The sequence below is a fragment of the Marmota monax genome, unplaced genomic scaffold (assembly GCF_021218885.2).
Source record: "Marmota monax isolate L192 unplaced genomic scaffold, Marmota_monax_Labrador192_F-V1.1 WCK01_AAM20220418_F8-fsc00051, whole genome shotgun sequence".
In the NCBI taxonomy this organism is placed as follows: Eukaryota; Metazoa; Chordata; class Mammalia; order Rodentia; family Sciuridae; genus Marmota; species Marmota monax.
The window spans coordinates 14,466,761-14,486,191 of record NW_026695202.1 but is presented as its reverse complement, the minus strand read 5'-3'; the positions used below and the strand labels follow the sequence as shown (position 1 = coordinate 14,486,191).

Here is a 19,431-nt window from a genome sequence, read left to right as displayed (position 1 = left end):
GGAGGGTGCTGCCCCCAGAGGGGCGGCCACCCTGGACGACGGGGACTAGGGGTAGGGGCCCAAGAGCCTGCAGCCTCCAAACGAGGATGGGCAGAGACCCCGCACCCACAACCCGCAAGCAGGCTCCGGGCCCCCACCCCCCACCTGCCGCCCGCCCCGAGGGGAGGGGCGGCTCCGGACGCCCCCGCCCGCCCCCGCCCGCCACGCCCCCGCGGGCCGGCGCCCCACGCCCATTGGCCGTCCTCGCGAGACGCCCCGCCCCCTGGGGCCGCGGGCCAATGAGCGCACGGCTGTCAGCTCGTCAGCCGCCGGCTCGGTGGCTCGGGAGCCCGAGCGGTGGCCGAACAGCGAGCAGCTAGGAGCGCTCGCGGAGCGGCCGGTCGGTGGGTCCCGCGCCCGGCACGCCCGCACGCCCGGCCCGGCCCGGCCCGCAGCGATCATGGGCGCGGCGGAGGTGCGCTGGCACTTGTGCGTGCTGCTCGCCCTGGGCACGCGCGGGCCGCTGGCGGGGGGCAGCGGGCTCCCAGGTAAGCGCCGGGCCGGGGGACGGCGGGCGCCGGGGCGGGGGGGGGGCTGAGGCGCGGTCCCAGCGGGCCCCCACCCGCGCCGTCGGAGGCCGCGGCCCGCGCCGCCCCGCGCCCGCTGTGCCTCTCTGCAAAGTAACTTCTGAGGCCGACCCGGGGCGCCCCCTCCCCGCGGCCGGGCTGGTCCGGGGCTCCTGGAGCCCAGAGGGGGCCGCAGCAGGGGCGGGGTGGGCTGAGGCCCGGGGAGGGGAAGCGTGGGGCGGGAGGAAGAAAGAAAGCGCGGTGGCTGGCCGAGGGGCACCCTGCGTGCGGACCGAAGTGGGGCGGGGACCCCGGAGCTGAGAAGGGGCTCCCCAGGGAAGAGGGGAGCGGGCCGAAGGGAGGCCGGCGAGGAGACGGGAGGAGGTGAATGAGGGGAAAAGAATGGACAGAAAGAGGGAGGGGATAGAGGGACAGACGGACAGTAAAGGGGGTTTAGAGGGAACAGACAAAAGGACACAGGGCGAAGCCCAGAGAAAGACGCAGAAGGGTCGAAGAGGGAGCCTAACGTCCCAGGGGAAAGGAGGGACGCCAAGGGAGGGAGAAGGAGGCAAAGGGACATAGACAGATCAAAGGAGCTGACTGTGGCATGGACTACCCGAAGGAAAAGGAGGAGAGGTGGAGACAGATGGACACCAGAGAAAGCGACAGGAGGACGGGAAGGGAGGCACACTGGGAAGGACAGGGAAAGAGCAAGGATGGAGATGCCTGGCAAGACAGACATATGGACAGTGGGGAAGGAGAGAAGAGAGGAATGAGAATGCACCCAGAGCAGACCACAGGCACGGGAAGGTGAATGGGACCCAGAGGGAGACTGACATGGACCTCAGTGATGAGGACATCTGTAAAGAGAGGCAGGAGACACAGGAGGGAGTGGCCATGGTCAGGGCGGTCAGGCAGGCAGCGGAGGCGAGGTGGGGTGCCAAGTGGACTTCATAGGGACTCTGCCTCCCTCCCTGTCTTCTGGTCCTCTCTGGTTGCCTGAAAGGGGCTCTCAGGCAAGGCTGGAGTCACATTCTCTCCTTGGGTCTTCAGAGGGGCTCTCTCCCTGGGGAAGGGTCTTGCCTGCCCTGCTTCCTGTGCCTCCTGTGCATGGAACTGGGTTCCATGAGAAATGTGGGGTCTCTTCCTGGGAGTGACACCCTGCATGAGGGTGCCAGACATTTACATTCCACAGCTGGAGGGAGCTTTTCCCACGGACCCATCTTCCAGAAGCTGGGCTTTGTTGCCCACGCCCCTACATGTATGTGGGGGTCTCTCTCCAGTTTTGGAGTCCAATGCCCCTGTGGGACCATTCCCTTGTACCCATCTTTCCCTTCTGGTGTCTCTCTGTCTTCCTCTGTGTCCTGTCTCTGGCCCTCTTCTCCCCTCCATGGAAGCCCAGTGACTGAAATCCCAGCAGTTGGTCCCCAGCGTAAGAGAACCGTAATCAAAGTGAGCAGCCTGTGCTGGAGGGCAAGTTGCCCTGCACAGGGTTCTGCCACCCAGGTCAGGCAGAGTACGTAGCTTTGTGCGCAGAAAGCCCTGACCTGGGCTCTCCTGCTTTCTCCTCATCTCCCACCTAAGGTCATGTTTGTTATGTGGTGTGTTGGCAGACAGCCCCACCCACCCCTTGCCAACATGCATCTGTTCTCATCCTGATGAGGATGCATGCCCAGGTGGGAGATGGGGGTTAGAGGTGGGCACCAGACCCAAGAGCCCCGGGCAGTTTCCTGTCCCTCATTCCCATACACTCACCCTTGGGAAGCAGGAAGAGCCATACCCGTGGCCTGATGCCCCTGTTTGACTGCTCCCAGAAGTGGCCCTGGACATTGGCCCTGGCCTGTGATTGCCTGCCAGCTCCCTTCCCTACTTCCCTGGGGCAGCTGTGAAGGGTGGGTTGCCACCTCAGCAGATCCTGCCACCCTCAGAAGCAATGCCTCTGTGTGTGCACGCGTGCGTGTGTGTGTGCGCGTGCATGCGCATGAGGTCATTCTGTTGTGTTTTGGTTTGATGCCTCTCTTGTCCCAGGGGTGTGCTGGAACCTTGGGGGCTGGGGTTGAAGAAAAGGAGTCCTGCAGGGGGAGGGGGAATAGCTCAGGGACCCCCTACCTGCAGATTTAGAATCCAAATGCCAGCCAGGGAAGTAATTCAAAGTGGGCATTTTGGGGGACCAGAAAATCTAGGGTGAGTCCAGAGGCATGAAGAGGCAGGGATATTCTACCCTTTCTCTGGCTTTCCTGGGTCCTTCTGTCGTCTGCCTTCCATCTGTATTTTCTCATAGCCAGCTGGGTGAACAAGCCAGGTGAGCTTGTTCTATGTCAGAGTCTAGTCTCTCCCCTAAGGAGCAAGTAACCTATAGCACCATGCTGGGTGCTCTGGCCCCTCCCTCATCTAAACCCAAGAAATTGCCTGTGCCCCGGGATCCTCTCCCTGTGTGTGTGAGAAAGTGTGTTCAAGTGCATACACGGGAGCTGTTTTGCATCATGTTCCTGACGAGGTGTGTGTGTGCCTTGAGGGCTGAGGTGGGGAGTGCCAGGAGTTCTCTGAACCCAGGCTGAACTTGAATCTGAAATCGGGTTGCAAGAACCAGTTTCCCACCTAGGTTTTTGAGGAAGGGAAGAGGGTATGGGGATCAGAAGCATCTACAAGCCTGGGTTAGCCTAGTTAAACATCAGTTCTGCCCCAGTCTGGACTCCAGTCTGGGAGTGTGGAAGCCAGATAAGTAGCCCATAGGCTACAGCTGGTGGGATTCGGTGTCACATCCCCTGCAGGAGTTCTTGGGATGGTCTCTGCTCTCTGCTCTCCCACGTTGGTCTCCCCATCTGGGGGATTTGAACTCCTCCAAGGGCCCTTCTGGCTCTAAATTCTAGAATAAGGAGAGTGGAAGAGGATTGGAGCCATGTTTGTGGGGAGAGCAAGACACACAAAGATCCTCAAGTTGTCCCTAATCCTCAATTTCCCCATCTTTTTATCATGAAAATCAGTGATCCCTAATATGTTGGTAGCCGTATGCATGGCCCAGAGCAGCTTCCCAGGATGTTACCAGATTGTCATGTGGCAACTGTGATTGTCAGTTACCTCAGTGATCAGAAGAAGGGCTGGGGCAGGAGCTCCCCCCACCACCAGGGGCTGCTGCTTACCCAACCACACTTACCTGTTGCTCCTCCACCCACAGGGACAGTGGACATAGACGAGTGCTCAGAGGGAACAGATGACTGCCACATCGACGCCATCTGCCAGAACACACCCAAGTCCTACAAATGCCTCTGCAAACCAGGCTACAAGGGGGAAGGCAGGCAGTGTGAAGGTGAGTCTTCCCAGCCCTCCCAGCCAGACCCTATGCCTGCCAGGGACAAAGTAGGTGGCAGATGTCCACCCCCCATAATGCCAGCCAGGACTGAGCCCACAGCCCTGCTGCCATGGGCATGGACACCCAGCCTCCTCTCAGCCTTCTCCTCCCTGGAATGCAGGCTGCTTCCTGGGGGGAGGAGGGTTGGGGGTGGAAGTTGGAGACACAGGGTGCCTGATTCTCACCCGGTTTTAGACTTTTGTTTTTTTGAAAGAAATCAAGGGGAAGCATCTTATATTGATTTAATATCTGTCCCTAACTAGATGTGGGGTGAGAAGAGCCTAGGGTCCCCACTCCTCCTAACTCCAAACCAAAACCACCTGCATGGCCTGGAGCTCCCTCAAGGGACCGCAGAGCCCTCCACAGCTGGGAACTGGCTCAGGTCTCCTGGCTCAGGCTGCCGGGCTTGGGCAGAGACTATGGATTGTGCCGTTTGTCTGTCTGTCCAGCCTCTCCTCCCTGCCTGGGGGTGCTGGTTTGAATATCTGGCACTAGAAACTGGCTCCCTTTGAGCCAGCAGCCTGAGCTGGGCACGGTGACGCACGCCTGGAATCCCAGCAGCTGGGGAGGCTAAGGCAGGAGGATGGCAAGTTCAAAACCAGCACTGGCAACTTGGCAAGGCCCGAGAAACCTGGCAAGACCCTGTCTCAAAAATAAAAAGTAAATAAATGGGCTGGGGTTGTGGCTCAGAGGTACAGCCCTTGCCTAGCACCACATAAAAAAATAAATAAAGGTATTGTGTCCACCTATAACTGAAATAAATAAATAAATAGACTTTTTAAAAAATAAATAAGTGAATAAAAAGGGCTGGGGATGAGGCTCAGTGATTAAGTGCCTCAGGGTTCAATCCCTAGGACCAAAAAAAAAAAAAAAAAGGCCCAGCCTTGGTGGTGTCGGGAACCAGGGCTCTCTGGGGCAGACGGAACCTTTACCATCACCATGAGGGTCTGTGGGGCCACCCTGACCATGGGTCTAGGGCAGAGCTTGGCCTGGCGTGCAGGTGCTGGAAGCAGCTCTTGCCACACCTGATGTGAAGTCACTGACCCAAATCCTCCCTGTCTGCTGCTGTCGTACAGATGAGGAAAGAGGCATCTTTGACAATGTCCCCAAGTTTCATAGTGACATGGCAAGGACTGAAATCCAGGCCTTCTAATTCCCACTCAGCCAGTCTCTAGTGTCTCATTTTCTTCTCCCCGAACCCTGCCAGCTTGGCCTTTCAAAGTGTGAGGTTTGTGTCAGGAACACGCTAGTGAAAATGACGGGTGCTACTCTTTCTGTGCCAGACTCTGCAGAGGCCGAAGTTTTAAAGGACGTGGCAATGCCACCTTCAGATGCTGAGGTTGTTTATCCATCTCATTTATTGAGCATCTGCTCAAGGCCGAGTGTTGGGCAGATGAGGTCTTCCTGGATCAAGCCTGGTTTGGGCAAATCCCTGGCTTACTCGGGGCCCAGAAGCTAAAGAGGGGAAGCTAGTGCCTTCCCACCGAACTGTGGACAATGCCAGGCTGACAGCAGGGAAAGCAGGTCACGAGCAAGAAGTGAGAGGGATGGGCTGCCCAGCTGCTGGCAGGGCCTGGAGGTTAGCTCAGTGGTTCCAATGTGTAGCTTGGTGTGACCACTTTCTGACTCTCTGCTGGGCACCCCAGACCCAGTGCCCTGCAAAAGGAAGGCCATGGTTGGCACCCCCAACACCCATGGTCTCTTCCCACCTTACGCCACTGACCGGGCCTCTTCCTCTCCCAGCCTAGACCCTAAGCTGCCGTCCCTCCCTGCTCTGAGGCCCACATTTCTTCCTCTCGCCTATTCCCCTGAAGCCTTTCGGAGTCCAGTTGAGCTCCCCCCCCCCACCCCCGGCCTGAGCTAGGGGTCCGACTCCAGCTCCGGCTCTTGTTGACTTTGTGGGCCTCGTTCCTCCTGGGGAGGAGGGAGGAGGTCGGGTTGCCCCTCTGATGTGAGGAGGAGGCTGTGCCTTGCTGCTGGAGCTACAATGCCTCTCCAGGGCTCCAGCCTCTGCCCTTCACTTCCCGAAACTTCAAAGCCCCAACACTCACGCGCTGGGATCGTCCGTGTTTCCGAGTCCCTGTTTCTCTCCTCCTGCCAAAGCTCCTGTCCTCTTTTTGTGTCCAGGATAAATCTAAAGGTGGATCATTCTTTAATTTACCTCCTCCAGGAAACCTTCCCTGATAACCTCCTCTCTCTCTGTTACACACGTGTGTGTTCCTGTGTGCGTGCACACACACACACACACACACACACACACACACACACTCTCTCTCTCTCTCTCACACCATGCAGTAAGTACCCATTAGCTTCCCGGAGGCCCCTAGGGGTCCCGTCATTGCTGTTCTGACTCTGGGTTATAATGGTGCATCTTGCTCCCCAGTGAATCAAGCATGTGACATCCCCACACGGAAGCTGTCAGACTCAGCTCACGGTGAGCTCCTCAGCTACAGAGAGCCTGGCATGTCTGTCCTGTGCCTCCAGCTCCTGGGGCAGAGCCTGGCACAGCATGGGCATGCTGGATGTGTTGGTCTGAGTTGGCTCTTGATGGCCCAGGCTGGAGCTCTTCCTGGACCAGTCGCCTGTGAGAGCAAGTGTTGGCTGAGAAGCATGGAGCACAGGGTGTCTGGGGGTCTCCTTCCTGCCATGTCGACTTGACCCTGTGTCATGCACAAGAGCTGGGAGAGGCCTGGCCTCTGCATGGAGAGATGGCTGCAGCCACCTCTGAAGTGGACATTTAGGGGGTGGCTTGTCCTCCCCAAGCCTGTTTCTCCTTTAGTTTGGGGGGGCCTAAAATACTCCCTGCCACAGCTGGTCCTGGAGACTGAGATGCAGTACGGTATACTGGGACCCGCCTGCCTCGCAACCTGGCTCCCCATGGGCATCAGTATACAGTATGTGCTCAATATGCAGATGAAGATGTCACTACCACCACCACCATCCTCTGTTCCCACTACTTCTCAAAGAGGTCACAGGCTCTGCTGCAATTAGGAACAAGGAAGACCTTTGAAATCCTGCATGCAACAGAGGTGATGGTCATGGTCCTGTCTGTTCCTGCCCTGCAGGAGCTTGTCGGCTCGTGGTGTTGCACGGACTGAAGTTATTTATCCGTGGACATTCTTGTTAGCAGGTTTAGGATAATACCAGGGGTGCACCCGTGCCTGTTGATCGGCCTCATCAATGGTACATAGAATGACTGTTAGGAACAAAGAGCAGGATGCCGTTTGGTCACTTGCTCCCTAAACCCTCATGAGTGAACCCCCACATGCTAGTGTGGGTTCCAGAGTCCTGAGTGGACCCTATCCTACTTACATGAGGTATTCTTATTCCTGGGGACCACCCAGAGTTCTCAGTTGGTACTGACACATCCTGCTGGAGCCTTCCCCAAGGACCACCAGAACCCTCTCTGGCTTCCCCTGGAGGACTGTGCAGAGACTTCCAGGGCCTTGGAGACCACCTAGATGCTCATCTCCTTGCTTTACAGATGGGAAAATGGAGGCCAGTGAGGGTGGAGGTCTAATGGGGTTGGGACAAGAGCCCAGGTGTGGTGGGCCATTTCTCCATGCTGTGTCTATATGTGATTATGACCATGTGTCCCTTTTTGCTCCAAGAAGAGGAATGCACAGTCCTTATTCAGCTAAAGAGAGAAGGTAAAGCATGGACTCAGAGCCAGACTGCATAGGTTCAAATCTGGGCTGGGTAGCCTGGGCAACTTACTTAAGCTCCATTTTTTATTTATAAAATGGACATGCTACTAGTTCCTGCTTCCTGAGGGTTAAATGAGCTAATGTATTAACAATACTTTAACATCACCTGGCACATAGGACATCCCATATAAGTACGAGCTGCTGTTACTGTGATCATGATATTGATGGTGGTGGTGATGATAAGGGTGATGTTTGCTGTTGATAGTGATGATTGTGGTGATATTGTTAATGATGATGGTGATGTTGATGGTGAAGGTGGTGGTGAAAGTGGTGGTGATGGTGGTGGTGGTGGTGATGGGGTTGGAGGAGGTAATGGTGGAGGTGGTGATGATAGTGATGATGAAGATAGTGATGGTGATGTTGAAGGTGAAGGTGGTGGTGGAGGTGATGGTGAAGGTGGTGATGGTGATGGTGAAGGTGATGGTGATGGTGAAGGTGGTGGTTATGGTGACCATGATGTTGACAGTGATGTTGATGAGGGTGTCTTTGATATTGGTCATCCTTATAGTTTATGTTGATGAGTGTAAGTCAATGATCATAAATGTTGTGATCAAAATCTAAATAGAGATAAAGGTTTTGTCTTTTTCCACCAATCTCCAGGACCTAAAATGGCTGGGAAAAGAGGCTTGTTGGTTCCTTGACTGTTCATATAAATCCATGCATACATCCAATTCCCCATAGCGATGTGTGGACCTGCAGCATCTGCAGATGACCATCTACCTAGAAGATGCAAGTTAAAACACACAGACAGGCTTTCCTACGTGCGCCTGAACCTACTTCAGGAGTAACAAACATGCTTCCACCTTCCTTTACTGCAGACATCAGTAATTGATCCACGCCCTCCACGTGGTCATTTCCAGGGTTGAGGAAACCCATTTTCCCTCCCTGGGCTGCTGCATCTGGAGGCCCTGAGCTGGAGGGGGGCCTGCAGAGGTCAGAGTCTTGGGGGGATGAGCCCCCATTCTACACATCCCATAGGCTTTGCTGTTTATTGTGATGAACCCAGAGGATGGATTCTCAGTGAAGCGTGCCCTGGGAATGTGGCTTCCACGATCTCCCTGGTTCTTCATGGGAGACAGAGCCAGGTGGTGGGGAAGCCCTGCATGGGGCTGTGTGAGCCTCTTCTGTCCTTGACAGTGTTACCGTGGGACTTCTGCTGGTTGTGAAACACTTGTCAGAAAACTCAGTACCAGAGGCAACCCACCCACATTCTGGGAAGAGCTGCACCTTTAAGACCATCTTGCTGTGTGGCTTGTGGCCTCCACATGCAGAGCCACCGTGAAGCTGTGTTCTGGGCTTGCTGTAGCCAGAAAGAGTTACTTACCTTGGCCAGCTAGGTAAGGCTCTGAGAGAGGCAGGGGTCATGTGAGTGTTTGCTTGGCAATTTGCATCTTTACAGAATCTGAAGTTAAAAGAAACTTCATAGGGCATCAAAGTGCCCCCCTGTGTTCCACAAGTGACCACTGCTCGTGTTGCCCTCTCGGGACCTGTAAATACCTGTTTTAATCCAGCCATGCTACAGTCATGTTTTCCTGGAATGTGGGTCCCTTGAGGAAGGGCTTTGACCTATTCTTCTCCCCTCCCTGGAACCCAGCAGGTGTGGAGGGCATTTGTTAGAGGAAAGGGCAGGCAGATGTGTCCCCAAGGACACCTCCTCCAGGAAGCCTTCCCTGGTTCTCCAGACAGGTGAGCAATCCTCCAGGGAAGCTTCTGTCCTCCGAGCCCCTGCCATCCTGGTTGTGATGACCAATGTGGCTTCCCTGGAGTGGAGCCCAGGCTGGTGTTAGCACCCAGTGCTGGAGGTACCAGGAAAGGCCTCCCAGAGGCCTCACAAACTCTGAAGACTGTTGAGGGCCATAGCCAAGTCGGGATGATGCATGGCATTTTTGCCAGAAGTAGTGGTTGAGAGGTGATGCCAGGGAGCCATTAAGATGATGACTTTTGAGTTCTCGTGGAGTTCCCATTGAGTTCGCCGGTTGAGCTCTAGCGGGGATTCCTGGAGAGTTCGCGTTGGTTGGTGAAGTTCCGGTGGAGGGAGTTCCGGTTGGTGTGTGGTGTGTCCCCGAGAAGGCCGCGCGGGTGGCATTCGCGGGAGTTCGGAAATAAAGTTTGCTCCTGCTTGAGTGGCTCGTGATTTGTGCCCAGCCAGACTGCGGCAGAAGACTTTACAGATAAGGAAACTGAGGCCCAACAGGGGAGAGGACTAGGCTAAGGATGGCTGGTGTGTCCAGACAGGTGGCAGAGTTCACTTGGGGACACTGGCCAGTCTCCAGTCAGGTGGGCCAGCTAAGGCAGCAGGGCCTAGATTCTAGTCCCACTCAGCCTTGGGCTCCTAGCGGCAGGCAGGGTCCCCAGGTCTGAAAGCAGTGAGGTGGGGGGTCCTAACAAGGGAGTGACAAGAGGACACTACAGAAACGCTTTCCTTTTCACATGTCCCCTCCCTTGCTGCTGCCACCTTGTTTGACACCAGTTGTGAATGTGAGCGTTTGGAATCTCAGTGCTGGTTGCAGCAGGGCAGGGGTGCCCTGGCTCAGCCTCAGGCTCAACATGGCCACTTAGACTCTGGTTTGCTAGTCCTTCCCTTCCCCAGCTTGCCCAGTGCTCTTCTTTCTTAGTTGCTCAAAATCTCCTCAGGGCCTTTGCACATTCTGTCTATCTGTCCCCTTCCTTTTGTTAAGCCTGTGCAACCCCAGCTCACTGGACGCCTTGGGTAGGGGCACTTTGGAAGCTTCCAGGGCCAGCCTTGTGCTGGCCTTCTGGTCTGAATTAGCCAGGCCTGTTTGTGCTCATTCTGCCGGAGGGGCAGGCTGGGGTGAGGAGGGGGCACTTCATCCCCTTAAATGCTTCAACTCATTTAACCTTAATTGCCTTGTTTTCATAGACATTTGCTGAGGAAAAGGACCAAATTATAGCTTGAATTGGGTCTTACTAATCTTAATTAAAAGCTCTCGTTTATAATCAGGACCAGGCCTCAAATGAGGAGCAAACCGCCCTCAAATGGCTTGTTTAAATCACTAAGCCCTTTTTGCTAATCACTGTTTAGTCTGAACCAACAGCACACATCACCCCCTCTATGTGTACTTAATTTTTTTAGACCACTTATTCAAGTGGTTTATTCCATTTTCAAGTTCCAACGCAGGCCTTTCCCAAAATGCTGTAATTAAAACTCTTGGGGGAGATACGTTTTTGTTTTGGCCACAGCATTTTAAATGTATTACTATTTTCCTCTTTTTGTGTGTGAAAAGGAAAAAATGACAACCTTATGGCCATCAGAGATCACAAAATTAGCATGTATGTAATGAATGTAAATAGTCACTTCCTGAATTTTATATCCCTGGGGCCTGCTTGTCAATCACAGCAGTTAGGTAGATTACAGAGCATGTTATTAAAGCGTTTTGACAAAACTCCTAATAACATACCCAGTGATCCATTTAGTTTAACATCAGAAAAAAAAAAAAAAACTTCAAACCAATTGGCCTTCCTAGGGAATAATGTCTGTGACCTTATTAAATCATTTTCATCATTATTGCTGCACACTTTATTGAAACTCCAGACAAAATTCCGCTTTGGGGGCAGCCGGGAAAGGCCTGGGGAAGCAGGCTTTGGGCAGGGATGGGGGGGATTCTCCTTCAAGTCTTAAAGCATGCAATCGCACAAGCTCACGTGAGCTCTGCCTGAGATGAAAACTCAAGTCCTGCAGATCAGCAGGCAGGAAGAAGTTGGATGTGACTTAAAGTTCCAAGTTGCTGTCAGCTAGCAATTAGGCAGTGCTGCTTGCAACTGGTCCCAGCTCCACAGCAGAGGTTAGGCCACTTGGAACGTCCTCACAGCCCATGTCCATTTTTAGAAGAATAAATTGGAAATTAAGCTCATGCATATTGGCATTTAAGTGTTGGAGGCAAGTACACCTCTCTGCCTTGGTTTGCCCATCTGTAAAATGTATGCCCTGGACTGGATTCAGGGAAACATCAAGAATGTTTGCTGAGCTTCTACTCTGGGCCAAGCTTGGTGCTGGAGCTGAGGCCTGTTTCCTGCCCTTGACCTCACTGGTTAGGGGGAAAGACAAAGTGACAGCAGGGTTTGGAAAGCGATGGAAACAGAGAAGACTCAGTGGGGGCAAAGGAGAGAGGAAGGGAGGAACTTGGGGAGGGCTCCTTAGAGGAGGTGCCAGGTGAGGAAAGAGAGCAGAAGCAGGTCTCTGTCGTTCCCTCCAGCTCCATTTGTAGCAAGAAGGATTCAGAAGCCTCGATGACTCAGTGAGTCCCCAGAGTGATCATTATCTTGAGCCTGGTGTCCAGCAGCACCTGCCTTACAGAATGTGCATTTGGCCTGAGTAGAGGCTTGAGGAGGGTGAGGGGCCTCTGCCTCTGCCTCCCACCCCTTAGTATCTCCCAGCTCCCCAGGCAGCAGCCCCTCTCTGCCCGCTTCCGCAGGGCCCTCTCACCTCCTCTTGGCCGCTTCTTATTACAGTGGCTGTATTTGTTTTTCCATCAGAGGAATGCTAACCAGAAAAAAACCATTATTTCTAAAAAAAATAAACTGTGGGCTTATTGGCCTTTGAATGCTACTGAAATGGATGTTGGCCTTCTCCAAAGGCTTTGAGACAAAGAGGACCTGGGGCCTTGTGTGAGCAGGCAAGGTCAGGGGGTCTCGGAGGGTGCTCTGAAGGGGTCCTCCAGATGGGCCAAGGCTGCCGCCTCTGAGAGGAGGAAGGGTATGATGTCAACTGCCACGTGGGACTCTGGCCTGAGTTAACAGCTGCTGGGGTTGATCTTGCCCAGCCCTCCAGGATCCCCAGGATGCACCCCTCTCTCCAGAACTCCCAGGCCTCTGTCTGTTCTGCCCTTGTGCCAAAGGGTAGAGAGCTGAGAGTGGCCTTGGAGACCTGGCTTCCCGTCCTGAGTGGCCTGAGGCAGGCCTTAGCATGTTGACTGCCAAGTTCAGAGGAGAGCAGGCAATCCCGGCCCCTCGAGCACTCATTGTGAGAAGCTCCTAACTCGGGTGCTTTTCACCTCGGTGGGTCCTAATATTGGCTCAGTCTTTGGGGGTGGCAGGAGGAGTGTGCACATGCACATGCGCTTCAGCTGAGGTTAGCCACCTGACCCTCCCCACGGCCAGTCTGTGGGTAGCCAGAGCCCTCCTGAGGCTGTGTTAGTCTGGGTCATTCCTTCCCTCCAACTGAGCTGGTAGTTCCTTGTGGCCAGGGTCCAGGCTGAGGGCAAGGGACCTGGGGAAAGCATTGGCACAGAAGAAAGCAGGCAAGTTACTTGACCCCTGATAAGGATCATGGAGCCCATCCCTGATGGGAAGGTGGAAACTGGAAGCAGCCTGCTTGCATCTGAAGTTTGGCTTCGCCTCTCACTTGCTGGAAAATGCTGGGCAAGGGTCTGAAGCTCAGTTTCTTTCTTTCTTTTCTTTTCTTTTTTTTTTTTAGTTGTAGATGGACATAATACCTTTATTATTTTTATGTGGTGCTGAGGATTGAACCCAGTGCTTTACACGTGCTAGACAGGTGCTCTACACTGAGCTACAGCCCCAGCCCTCAGTTTCTTTTTCTAGGAGATGAGGAGAGTTGAGACCTTTCTACTTGGGTCACGGTAAGAGTGAAGCCAGTCACCATTAAGATGGTCCTAGTGTGAAATTGCCACTACTTTTATTTTTATTACTGTTGGAAAGAAAGGGAAAGAAATCAAACTGCACCAGGCCAGTTAGGCCTGCAGTCTGAAGGCGGAGAGAGGGAGGAAGCCTGAGCCCGAGTCCGAGTCGAGTTCAAGCTGTTGTAGGCCCTGACTTGCTGATGAGCTTAGTCCCCAGTTCCTCTCTCCTGGGCCTCAGTTACCCCTTTTTAAAGCCCAGGACAGTGAATCAGAGGCTCTCTAGGACCCAGGTCACCAATTCCAAGTAGTGACTGGATTTCCTTGCAACTGCATATTCCTAATTCACGGCTGCTAATTTCAGAGCACCCCTGACGGCCTGCGGTTCGGGTCTGGGGCATCTTCCCTGCCTTTCCCAAAGGGGATGGGAGAATGCCAGGCCTGTTCTTGGTAGGAGGGAGCAGCATGGGGCCTCAGTTTGAGATTGGCAGAGCCCTGGTATTCCTTTCACTCCATCTCAGACAACCAGCAAGTCAGTTTCCCTGGACCAGACTGTGTCCACACCCATTATGTCCATGTCTTGATGCCAGGACTCAGGAACAGCCCCCAGTGCAGGGTTAGGATGTTGTTGAGAGAGAAAGGAAGTAATTAGTAGGTTCTTATCCTGTTGGTTTTATGGGGAACCCTCCCTGGTCTTTGGGAACCATGCACCCCACCATGAACCTGGGCCGAGCAGGTAACATTGAGGTCAGTTCAAAGTAAGCATCCTGTGGTCTCCCCGCATTCAGGCAGATCCCTGATGACCTAGCCAGCCCAGGGGATAAGAGCAATGACAGCATTAATTTGTTTTTAAAAAAATTTAAGCAACTTCATTGAGATATAATCCACATACCATACAGTTCACCCATTTAAAGTCTACAAGTCAGGACCTTTTAGCAAATTCAGAGTGCTTGTCACCACAGTTAGTTTTACAGTCTTCTTATCACTAGCCAAAGGAAGCCCATACTCTTTAACTATCACCCCAAGCCTCTCCTCCAGGCCTCTAGCCCCTGTGGCCCAAGGAAACCACTAATAGGCTTTTGGTCTCCATATATCAGCTTTTTCTGGTGCCTTCATGTTAATGGAATCATAAAACACTTGGTCCTTTGGACTGAGGCAGCATTACCTTTGAGTTCAGGCAGCCTAATCAATTCCTTGTTCCTCGTGTATTGGCTGTGTGGTCTTGGGATGGGCAGGCAACATCTCTGAGTCTCAGTTTTCTCTGCTGCAAAGTAAAGCTGTGAGCACCCAGCTCCCAGGATGGTTGTACACACAGGGCCTACATCTTGCCTCACGTTATAGGACTCAGTCACCAGAGGCTCCAGTCATCTGCTGTTCATTCACTCAATGCCCAGTACACTTTTGCTGAATACCTTCTGCCATTTTTGTTTTGAGGCTTAAGCTGAACAGGACATGATTCTTGAACCCATGGGCTTGCAACATCAAAGGACACAAACACAAGCAAATGAGAGTATGATGATGTCTGTTGGTGGGAGTGTGATGCCCAGAGTGGGCAGAGGGGTCATGTCTACCAGAAGATGGGCAAGAGCTTCAGAGAGGCAGTGACACTGGAGCTCAGGGCCCTGGTGGGTAGGTGATGGGACAGGGGTAGGGGCTCCAGGCAGAAGGAACAGCTTGAGCAGAAGTGTGGTGGCCCAAAGCCACGTGGCAGACTGGAAGCTGCCAAGTGGCTAGACCCCATGGTTATCTTGGTTCATGAAGTGGGGTGAGGGGAACCTTCCTGCTTTCTGGCTTGAGCCATGCTCATTGTGTGCAGTTAGGAATGGGAAAGTCTATAGATGTGTGTTGGTTTTGCATGACCTTTGACTTTTGCTGTAATTAACTGCTGAGTCCACTTCTGGCATTGTCTCAGCAGAAGGGAAACCTGATCGATGGATGCCAGGGGCCCTCAGAAAGCAGGTCTCCTTACTCAGTCATTACAGACCCAGAGCTTAATCTTGCACCACTGGAGAGTGGGACTTAATCCTTCCTGCTAGGCCACTGAGAAGCCCCCTTCCTAGAGTGTAATTAGCCAACAAACCGGATTAAGATTTATCCATCAGTGAAGACTCAACTTCCTAAGCCGCGCATCCCGTCCAGACGGCGTATGATCTGAGGAGTGCGTGGTCTCCCCAAAGCAGACAAAGGGAGGCCGTGCTGGTGCCAGGCGAGAGGGGCCTTTGTTAGAACATTCGGGCTCACTGCCTTGGAGGAGTGTCTAAGAAAAAGGCCAACTTGAGGGGAAACGAGAAAACATTTTCAGTAATGATCTCTGAGAATGGAGGATGTGGTGCTTTAAAAGTCCACATTTTGAGGTTTTCAGTCCTGATTTTCAAGACCCGAAAATAGTATTGAAATAAAAAGGGGAGGTATTCTGAGTCACTGCAGAACAATCTTTTAGAATCTGGACAACAGGGAATAAATATATATTTTATAAGGCAGTGAGAATCAATTTTGAATTAAATGGAAAAAAAAGTCCTATTTGGGTTCCACTCCAGTGATGCTGGCAAGTCACCCAGCTGTGGGATTGTGTGTGCGCATGTTGCCATTTTAATATAGGAAAAGTGGAACTGTATGACCTTTTTAAAAATCCCATAATAAGTGGTTCCCTGTGCTGGTTTTCTCTGCTCTGTCGGGTGTTGGGAGCTGCCTTCTATTGGGAATAGTGTTCACTAAAAAAAAAAAAAAAAAAGCTGGGGAAGGAGCAGGGGTGGCTGAAAGAAGTTGGTGGGCTTCTCATCTCAGGGTGGACTTCTGAAAGCTGGTCAGACCTTTTGTCCTGCCCACCTTCTCTGTGCGTATCAAGTCCCCACCGAGACCACCTTCAACTGTCACTACCCTGTGGTGAGCCGCTTCTGCCGTTTCTGCAGATTATGGTCGCCATTACAAGATGGCGCTGGCTCCGCTGTGGTCGGTGACAAACAATTTCTTATCTGGGAAAGTTGGCACATGATTTTTCACCACCCTGTGAGAAAGTTCCACGCGGCAGCTTTGCATTGGGGCTTGGGATGCTTTATTAAGGCTGGGAGGGGCACCCGAGAGGAAGAAGAAGAAATATCCAGGGCCTGAATAAACTGTTGAAAGAAGATTCTCGAGTTGCGTCTTCCTTGCGGGCAAGGGGTCGCGACACTACCCCTCAAGGGTAGGTGCAGACATTGAAAATAAAAATAACAATACACATGATATCCTTCCGTATCATTTATCTTAATGGTTTTTTGGAGCATAGAATACTTTTTAAAAGCCTTCATCATATGCACCTTGAGGAAGTGGTTCCAACAGCAGAAAGAGAGCGTGCATTTGAAAGCAGCCACTGTCTGGGGGCCTAGTGACAAGGTCTCCTCTGGGTGTCTGTGTCCAGTCATTAGATTAAGGCCCACCCTTGATTACATCTGCAAAGACCCTATTTCCAAATCAGGTCACATTCTCGGGTGCTACAGGTTGGCTTCAACATATCTCTGGGCAACACAATGCAATTCGCAGCAGTCCTTTAAGAATGAGCATCCTTGGCCGGGCCCAGTGACACACGACTGTAATCCCAGCAGCTTGAGAGTCTGAGGCAGGAGGATCACTAGTTCAAAGCCAGCCTCAGCAAAAGCAAGTTGCTAAACAACTCAGTGAGACCGTGACTCTAAATAAAATACAAAACAGGGCTGGGGGTGTGGCTCAGTGGTTGAGTGCCCCTGAGTTCAATCTCCAGTACCACCCCCCTGCCAAAAAAAACCCATAAGAATGAGCATCCAGATCTCTGCCCTGTCCCTGACTTCCTTTACCTTCTGTGTGCCTGTTCTTTTTCTGATCCTAATGGTTCTTCAACAGATGTCTGAGCCTGATGAGTGTCTTGAAGGCCTGTGGGGCTTCTTCCATCAGGTGGTAGCTACTGGATGTGGTTTTTACATAAGTCCATTTGTGTTGACAGAGATTTTCCTTAGTTGGTTTCTCTTACATATTAAAGGAAGAGGCTTGCATGTTTTTAAAAAACAAAACTTCAAGACACAAATGGGAAATCTGGGAAGGTTTGATTTGTGAGCAAATGTCCTCCATCCTGGGTGCTGCAGGGGGGTCAACCTGGCTGTCCCAGAAGCTTGTGGGAGCATGTGAGTCCTGGGGACAGGAGAGGAACTGATGAGGCTAAGAGATGCTCAGGTCTGGGGGAATTCTCGGTGCAGATGAAGGGAAGAGACATGAGCAGTGAACCTCCCTGCACTCCAGCCCATTGGTGTCTACTGTGGCCTACCCTATGGGAGTCAAAGAAAGGAAAAGTCTAGAAGTTGTTTCACTGACTGTTCAATGATCATATGCCTTATGGCCATGGTGGTCAAATCATTTATCATCCCAATAATGAAAAGAGTACAGTTAGAAATGACACCCAGACAATAGGCATAAACTCTTACCTATTCCAGGGAAATTGAGGTTCATCATTATTCCTAATCAGGGGAAGAAAGACTCCTATTAGGAGGTCTGGGGATTCTCAGACCTCATCACTATTACTGGCTTACTTGCATTTTATGGGTGTGGCTATAGACTGTGTTTCTTTCTTTGCTTTGGCTCAGCCATATTGGTAGGTTGCCTTTTGTAATTGTGCTGGAATTACCAGACATATTTCTCCACAGTATTACCAGCTTATCTTACTCATCAACTGTCATTTTTCTTTGTCCTAACATCTTATTGGTTTTGAAGATCATATTGCATGTATATCTTAAGCTTTTTGGATTGTTGATGTCTGAAAGAGTGGGTGAGTGAGGAGCGAATAGAAATTTGGGTAGATTGAAGGGTGAAGGTTGGAATATTAGGTATATGGATGAGTGGGTAGGTGTTAGGATGTGTGTGTGTGTGGTATGTTTGATAGAAGGGTGGGTGTTTGGATCAATGAGTGGGTGGTTAGGCATTTGGATGGATTTTTGGATGTGGGGGTGGGTGGATTTTTAGATTTAATAGGATGGGCATCTGGCTGAATATTTGGATGGATGCATGTATGACTGAATATTTGGATATATGAGCAGATGTGTGCCTGAATAAATGTATGGGTGCATAGATAACTGGATGAATGGAGAGGTGGTGAAATTTAGATGATATATTTTAGCATAAATAGATAAATGGAAGAATGGTTGGATGAGTATTTGTATGGATAGGTTATGGGGTAAGTGGATGGATAGTGGGTGGGTGGGTGGCTATATTGCTGACTGGTTGTTTGAGTAGATGTATATGCAACAGGCAGGTATATGTGTATGGATGGATGGACAGATTGTCGGAAGGACGAGGAACAAGAGGAAGTATAGATGGGTACATGGGTGTTTGGATGACTGGATAATATTTTCTCAGTATATGGCATAAATATGTGAAGGGTGAAATAAAATGTATAAAGCATTTTGCCAATGACTGGTATGTGATGGACATTCTAACTTATGAGAAAGTACGTAGGCTTTGTAGAATGAAAGGCCTTTGTTCCAATCCTTACCCCACCACTTACTATGTGACCTTGAGCAACTGCCTGACCTCTCTGTACTTTAGTTTGCATAACCATAATGTAGAGTTAAACTACCTATTCCAGAGGGTTGCTGTGAGAATTAGAAAGGCTGGTGGATATATCCAGAATAGGCCCTGGCTTTCTTCCTTCTGAGGTACAGAGAGAGTGAGAGCTAGAGAGAAAGACAGGGAGTGGACAGGGAGAATTCTTTTACCTAAGTATGAAATAAAAGTCTTTTCCCTTAGTCTGTTTGATCCAACCCATGTCACATATATTCCATGGGACCAACAGCAATTGCTAGTGGCACTTTCTGTTTGGATTAGATTGATCAGACTTGGAAGCCGTGGGTTCTACCCGGCATGGAGCCAGTCTGCAGAGGATGGGAGGGGCCTGAAGGCCAGCCTCTAGAGCTGGACCTGGCCACCTTCCCCTGAGTCACTTGATTAAGAGAGGGAACAGTTCTGGAGCTACTGAGTCTTGAGCAATGAGAGATGAGACTCATGGTGGCAGGTAATAGAAAGAACTGACCACTGGGCAACCTGTCACCATGTTAAGGGTATGGAAAAATCACATCTGGTAGCTGATATGAAGATAATGTGGAAGGAAAACAATATTCACTGTGATGAGGACCCCTGAGGCATGCGCTCGTTGCATTAAGTTGGGCTGTAATGCCTTTAGAGTGTATGCAGATCTAGCGAGGGTGGTGCTTAGATTGGTGTTTCTGGGTCTCTGG

The 19,431-nt window shown here is 51.8% G+C and overlaps 1 protein-coding gene across 2 annotated transcripts in view; it reads left to right on the top strand.

Moving 5' to 3' along the window:
• Nucleotides 1-393: 393 nt before the first annotated feature.
• Scube1 (signal peptide, CUB domain and EGF like domain containing 1) overlaps nt 394-19,431 on the top strand; it is a 134,657-nt gene continuing 115,619 nt past the window's right edge. For both annotated transcript variants that reach the window (XM_046429592.2, XM_046429591.2), the window contains exons 1-2: nt 394-527; nt 3,721-3,852. In XM_046429592.2, coding sequence (XP_046285548.1) covers nt 440-527; nt 3,721-3,852 — 220 coding nt within the window. In that variant the 5' untranslated portion in view covers nt 394-439. The remainder of the gene's footprint in view (nt 528-3,720; nt 3,853-19,431) is intronic.